General features: G+C 41.6%; 1 protein-coding gene across 1 annotated transcript; it reads left to right on the top strand.

The window, feature by feature from the left end:
• Positions 1 to 1,901: 1,901 nt before the first annotated feature.
• On the top strand, positions 1,902 to 6,658 carry LOC139372725 (sorting nexin-10B-like). Its single transcript, XM_071112521.1, has 6 exons — positions 1,902 to 1,928; positions 2,628 to 2,714; positions 2,838 to 2,938; positions 3,974 to 4,072; positions 6,050 to 6,256; positions 6,484 to 6,658. The coding sequence occupies exons 1-6, from the start codon at positions 1,902 to 1,904 to the stop codon at positions 6,656 to 6,658; spliced, it is 696 nt and encodes a 231-aa protein (XP_070968622.1).
• The last annotated feature ends 899 nt before the right edge of the window (positions 6,659 to 7,557 follow it).

Below are 7,557 nucleotides of genomic sequence, written 5' to 3' on the forward strand. Positions count from 1 at the left end.
TGGTATAACATTCTGTATATACATGTGATATGACTACGGTATGTTAACATTAGAGTGCATTGTTTGACGTGACTAGTGATCTGTTAAAGTAGCCAATGACTTCTCTGTAGGCAGCAGCCTCTGAGTTGGTGATTGCTGTTTGTCCTTGAGAGCTGTTTGTGCATCTGTAAAATGAGTAGGTGTCAACTTTTGACTGGTACTGTAGTTGTCCTCAACTTCTGTTAGGTGTCCAGGTGAGGTTTGAGTCAAGTATAGTGCCATAGTTTAATACAAAGAGGAAATTTAAATGGTATGTCTGGATGGGCCCCATGTCTCTTGCAGATCTGGGCCCGGTTTCCTGATAGTTATGGAACTCTTTTTAAAGGTGCATCTGTCCTACAACAGCCGAAGACGTAACATGCGTTTCCCAAAAACACCACGCAGTGAGAACGTTCTGGGAGTGCGTCACTGGATCATGTTTTTTGCTTCTGATAATTCAAAATAAAGGTAGGGCTGCTCTCTGATCAGCTTTCTCCATTAGAATCATTCCCTAACATTAGTTACGCAATACTGATGGATCGGCACCTTGACATATCACTTAACGGTTTACCCTATAATGCACTCAAATCAGATTCCTTTGGCACATCATTGCACACGTTAAACATTTTACTGTAGCCTGAGAATAGAACTCAATTGACTGAACTTTACATTTTTGCAAAACGTGCTCTTTCTGTGCCGTAGACCAAGGTTTCCCAAACTCTGACCTAGGGCCTCCCTTGGTGCAGATTTGTTTTTTGACCTAGCACTACACAGCTGATTCACATGATCAAAGCTTGATGATGAGTTGGTTATTTGAATAGCTGTGTAGTGCTGGGGCAAAAACCAAAACGTGCACCCAGGGTTGTCCCAAGGACCGACTTTGGGAAACTGTGTCGTAGACTGATCAGGTGAAAGCTATGATCCCTTACTGTCACCTATTAAATCAACGATTGCTGTATCATCAGCATATTTTACTGTGCGCATCCTGATTCTTATAGGGGTACAATTGTTGGTGTAGAGTGTGAACAGAACTGGCAAAAGGACACTGCCATGGGGTACACCTGTATTGCTGGTTTGTGGGTCTGATATTCGCATTGAACAGCACTCTTCTGACCCGACTGGTGAGAACCCACTGACTTGAGACGCACATTGGCGTCAATGGTTGCAAGTTTGCAACAGAATATCAGGATGTATTGTGTTGAATACAGAAAGTTGCCAAATGATTCTGGCATATGAATGTTGTTTATCCAGGTGCATGGAGAATCAACAGTCGTTGACGCTGCGGCCTGGTTTATAGTAGGGATGGGTGAAAAATCTCTTGCATATTGCGATATTATTTTGGACAGTATATTGATACTTTGACAACAAGTAACAATATTTTCTGTTAGTGTTAGCTAGCGCTAGTGGGCTGTACCTGCTCTAAAACTCTATTTTTTTTAAATCCTGTATCTTGTTCTCAATCTTTTTTTTAAGTAGTGAGCCAATAATTCAGCTTTTTATTTCCCTGACTGATCAACTCATTTCTATTGTCTCACTGCAGTAGACATGTATTGAGCTATATGTTTGGTACTTCAAATTGCAATTGAATCGCCATACATATTGTATCGCCACCTAAGTGTCCCGATATCGTATCACGAGATACCTGGCAATTCTCAGCCCTAGTTTAGAGGATCTTGAAAGGGTCGGGTAGGCTTTGTGTGCCAGAGAAGGTGTTTGACTAAACATGGCCTTTTTCTTCTCTCTGATGGTTTTACATAATAGAACTGACTGTCAGTAAATTAACTGTAGAAAAAACGTTACTAGAGAAGCACAACCTCATTCTTGCCAGTTTGCCAATTGACTGAATGCGGTTCTGTCCCATCTCCCCCAGATTCCAGTCTACGATGGAGATTGACAGTCTAATGAAACAGGCAAGTGATAGACCTGTCATGACTCTCTAATCCTGCTCATGGAGAGCTATAGGATGTGCTGACTTTTGTTCTTGGCCCAGAGCTAATACACCTTATTGGGTTTTAGTGCTGGTCTGGAAAGCCTGCACATGCTGTAGTTGTCAAGGATGAAGGCGAAATAGGTGGACATTAACTCTCTATTAAACCTATACTGTTTAGTTTTTCCTTGTTGTGAAAATTATTACACCGCACACCAAGTCTGTCTTAAATGAATACTCTTTGTCAGCAAGCTGGAGGTCAGTCAAACTTCAGTGTATAAAGTACCGGTCTGAAGTGAGCTCTAACATGGCAGTCCTGTTAGTTCCCTTAAATACTGACAAGTTAAATTTGCATGATCTAGCTTATCATTCATAATGTTTGCTGTACTCATGTGACTGACCAATACCTCAAGGTTTCTTTAAGCTGGGACGTTGAAACTGAGATTCCTTTCTCTAAACAAGGTTCTGGGCATACTGCCAAATTGCAGATACTGATAGTGAGGATTCGTTCAGTCACTTGCATGAACACAGAAATTGGTTTATAGAAAAGCACAACTAAAAAAAAATCACACTTTGACAAGTTGGGTAACATTTCTGCTGAAATGTTTCCTCTCCTGTGACTTCATTGCTCTTGAGCAAAACAATTGCCACACAGTTCCCCTCTGAACACTGTTCTTTTCAGGAGTTTGTCAGTGTCTGGGTCCAGGAGCCACAATTCCACAAAGATGACTTCTGGCACACGCACGTTGACTATGAGATCTGTTTACATGTGAGTACTACTGCACAGCACGCTTCACTTGATGAACATCATTAAACTTCATGACAATCTGAAGTGGGGTAATATTGGCTATAAACCCTCTGCTAATTTGATTTACCTTCTTCCTGTGTTAAGACCAATAGCATGTGTTTTAGGAAGAAGACTTCCTCTGTGCGGAGGCGATACAGTGAGTTTGTTTGGCTCCGGCAGCGTCTGCAGGACAACACTATGCTCATGTACGTATAATCCATAGTGATAGTTCACTGTAGGCCCTCTTCACTGCATCATTTGATCACTCCTGCAAGGATGTATGCACTTGTCTTTCAGGGGTTGACTATTCATACTTTTGGTCATGTGGTGTTCGATGAGCAGGTGTCCACATCTCTTTCCAAAATCCTGAGCATTAATATGCAGTTAGTCGCCCCTTTGCTGCTATAACATCCTCCACTCTTCTGGGAAGGCTTTTCATTAGTGTAGAAACATTGCTGCCATTCGGCCACGAGCGTTAGTGAGGTCTGCCATTGATGTTGAGTGATTAGGCCTGGCTCGCAGTCGGCATTCCAATTCATTCGAAAGGTGTTTGATGGGGTTGATGTCAGGGCTTTGCAGGCCTGTGAAGTTCTTCCACACTGATCTTGACAAACAATTTATGTATGGACCTCGCTTTGTGCACGGGGGCATTGTCATGCTCCCACAGTTGGAGGTACAGAATGGTCTAGAATGTCATTGTATGCTGTAGTGTTAAAATTTCCCTTCACTGGAACTAAGGGCCTCTCCCCAACCATGAAACAGTCCCAGAACATTATTCCTCCACCAAACGTTAGTTTGCACTGCATTGGGGCAGGTAGCATTCTCCTGATTCATCACTCCAGAGAATGCATTTCCAAAATCCAATGATGATAAGCTTACACCACTCCAACCAACACTCGGTATTGTGCATGGTGATATTGGGCTTGTGTGCTGTTGCTCGGACATGGGAACCCATTTCATGAAGCTCCCAGCGAACAGTTATTCTGCTGACGTTGCTTCCAAAGGCAGTTTGAAACTCTGAGTGTTGCAACCGAGGATAGATGCTCTTCAGCACTCGGCATTCCTGTTCTGTGAGCTTGTGGCCTACCACTTCGCAGCTGAGCTGTTGTTGCTCCTAGACTTTTCCGCTTCACAATAACAGCACTTACTGTTGACAGGTGCAGCTCTAGCAGGGCAGACTTGTTGGAAAGGTGGCATCCTATGACAGTGCCACATTGAAAGCCACTGTTGTCCCTTTCCAGAGAGTTGCCCAAACTGCCTCCCCGGAACCCTTTCTTCAGTATGAAAAACCCCTACAAGGTCAACCAGAGGATGAATGGCCTGCGGGAGTTTCTAGAGATGTGAGTGTCCTTGTTTATTCCTCTCCTCAGCCTTATGAATGGCTGCCAGGTTGTGCATGTTCAGAAGGTTTGAAGGGATGATCCAGACAGCCCATCTATGGGTCTGATGCAACCAAAGTCAGTTTGTCAGATGTTTTCCTACCTCAAGTGGTTGTCCGGTCAATAGTGATGAACAATTAGTGCTTTTGGAAGTCGTTTAGATTTGAAAAAAATCACGGCTTTTGATTTAAGGTTAGAATTTTAAAAAATACATTATGAAATGACATCACAATGAGTTGAGCTTTCTAATGGAAATGGAGCCAAAAATGGTGAACATTAACTTATATGACATAAAATAATATGACTTAGCTTCTAATTGATTACTTTTCATTCCTTAAAGTCACCATCTCAGGCAGTAGTAGCCAGACAAGAGAACAGCTATACGGTGCATTCTGAAAGTATTCAGAGCCCTGACTTTATCCACATTTTGTTACTTTACAGCCTTATTCTAAAATGTATTAAATGTTTTCCCTCATCAATCTACACACAATACCCCATAATGACAAAGCAAAAACAGTTTTTTACATTTTTTGCAAATGTATTAAAATGAATGTTTGCATAAGTATTCAAACCCTTTTAATCAGTACTTTGATGAAGCAGCGACTACAGCCTCAAATCTTCTTGGGTATGACACTACAAGTTTGGCACACCTGTGTTTGAGTTTCTCCCATTTCTATTCTGCAGATCCCCTCAAGCTCTCAGCTTGGATGGGGAGTGTCGCTGCACAGCTATTTGCGGGTCTCTCCAGAGATGTTAGATCAGGTTCAAATGGATTATGGTCATTGTAGTTAATTACCACGTTTCTCCGCTGAATTAGGTTGAATATTTGCTTAATGAAAACTACAACTCCCTTCAGGCGTGTGTCCCACATAGCCCCTGACTTGATATCTCTCTCAGCATTGGCCTCACAAACTAAATGGAATTCAAGAAATTGAAGTGAAGTTGGTCAATTAGTTTAATAACCCAAAAATGAAATGTCGGTTAGTTGCAGTGGTGGGAAAATACCCATTACCATACTAAAGCAAAGATCCGTTAATAGAAAATGACAAGTCAAAGTCACCCAGTGAAATACTACTTGAGTAAGTCAAAGTATTTGATTTTAAAATATACTTAAGTATCAAATGTAATTGATCAAATGTACTGAAGTATCAAAAGTGTAAATCATTTAAAATTCCTTTAAGCAAACCAGATGGCACCATTTTCTTGTTTTTTAAATTTAAGGGAAAGCCAGGGGCACGCGCCAACAATTTGCAAACAAAACGTATCAGAGCCAGTAGAAGACCAGGAATGTTGTTGTGTGAATTGAACCATTTCTGTCCTGCTAAGCATTCAAACTGTAATGCACTTTTAGGTGTTGGGAGAATGTATAGTGTTGTCAAATAAAGTACTGATATGAAAGTAAAGATACTTTCATGTACTACTTAAGTACTTTACACCACTGGTCAGAGTCCATAGCAAGCTGGTGTAGATCCCCTTTTGTACATTAGGAATCATTTTTGGGGGGATATTTTTTATCCCAAATGAATAGCAATATAATTCCATCACATGAATTCAGATTTCCCTCTGACATTTCTTTTTTAAAGCCTCTGCTTGCCCTGTATAAGATGTTATATTTATGGCACCAAACGCCATCCAGTGGCTTTTACCAGCAACTTCATTAATTTCCTCCACTCCACTTGAAACAGAAGCCATTTATGTACTGATTACAATGTTTATCTCATTTTCGCCTAGTTTCTCCTGTCATAGAGCTTTGGCATAGGGTACCAGAGCTTAGAATAACAATTCACTTAGTCTCCTACCACACTTTGTAACCTGGAGCACTGATCACTTAAAAAACAAACTGAAAATACGGCTTGTGTGGTGTTCTTGATAGTTGTATGTATGTATCTACTGTTCATTAATTAGCCAACAAATTCATATTTTTCTCCTCGTCCCCAGTATCCTCCAGGACCCCCTGCTGCTGTCTGACAGTAGAGTGCACCTGTTCCTCCAATCCCAGCTGAGTATGACCAAGATGGAGGCATGTGTCTTGGGTCGGACACGCTACACAGTGGCACAGGCCATCCAGATGTGTAGCGACTGTCACCGCACACGCTTCCCCATAGAGAAGGGCAGCAAGGTGTACTTCAACTCAGACTGTGAAAGGTAAGTAACGGTATGAACTCACCTAACTGGTGTGGCATATCAAGAAGCTACAGATTTCGTACTAAATTTTACAGATTGATTAAGACTGTTTTTCAATGACATCCATTGACTCTCAACAGCGATTGTCTATGAACAAAATGCATGATTTGATATCAGCTGCTGTCGGAGAAACGACGCAAGCCGACATGACCTCTGCCCTTTTTATTCCGTACTTTCAGCCTCACCAGCACCACGTCAAGTCTGGGCCACAGCCATGACTCTGGGGTCCCCCAGAGCCCCAGCCCTCTACCCTTTGACTGCAGCACCTGTAAAAATTCTGACGGCAACATTCGCATCCGGGATGAGGGATTCTTCAGCAGTCTGTCAGAGTCGTCGTGTGACCAGGAACACATGGAGCCCTGACACACCACTTCCACACACACGCACAAAGGGGCTGTTTCCCAGACAAAGATTAAGCTTTGTCCTTTCAAGTGCTTTTTATTCCATGGCTAGGCTTAATCTTTGTCTGGGAAACCACTCAAAAGACTTTTTGCTACTGTTCCTGATGTGCTTCTCAAACCTCTGATTAACTGGTGGCGTAGAAAGGTATTTTTATGTGGTTCTGTGTGAATTCTCTCTGCGTCCCCATCGGTCTTTTTAAAATGACTGAGCCATGTTTTCTTAAAGGATTATTTTATTGACATACCCTCTATTGCGGACCAACTGGTGTTACTAGTGAATGAGTCTTGTCCAAAACAGAACGTTGTCTTAATGCAATATCTCATTCTTAAATTCTAACTTGTACCTTACATTTTGTTCCTTTGTATGTGAATCGGTTTACCTGCAATCATACTAGGAAAGGTTCTTAAATGATACTTTAAAAAAATAATAATCATTTGCACAATTAAACTGTGCTATAAGGTTAGCAAGGGAGACCGAGTGTTGTATAGGCTCACTTTTTAAAGTATTCCAAGTATCCATTATTTTATTTTTAAGAACTAACTTGATGGTTTATTGACTTGGTGGTTGGTGCCCTTTGAAATCCTGGAATGTCCAAGTAATTTTTGTTGAAATGTGCTTTGGTTTCTTAAGGTTATCCCTGGGCTTTCCTTCAACATTAACTTCAGTAGGCTTAGAAGAGGCTGGTGGGAAGTGCTGTAAGACTTATTGTGATGGCTGCTATGGTATCAAACATATGAAACCACATTTGACGCTTCCATTCCGCCATGACAATGAGCCTGTCTTATAGCTCCTCCCACCAGCCTCTGGCCTAGATGTCTTCTGTTATGAGTGACGATCTATACTGAACAAAAATATAAACA

This window comes from Oncorhynchus clarkii, chromosome 18 (genome assembly GCF_045791955.1).
Source record: "Oncorhynchus clarkii lewisi isolate Uvic-CL-2024 chromosome 18, UVic_Ocla_1.0, whole genome shotgun sequence".
Lineage (NCBI taxonomy): Eukaryota > Metazoa > Chordata > Actinopteri > Salmoniformes > Salmonidae > Oncorhynchus > Oncorhynchus clarkii.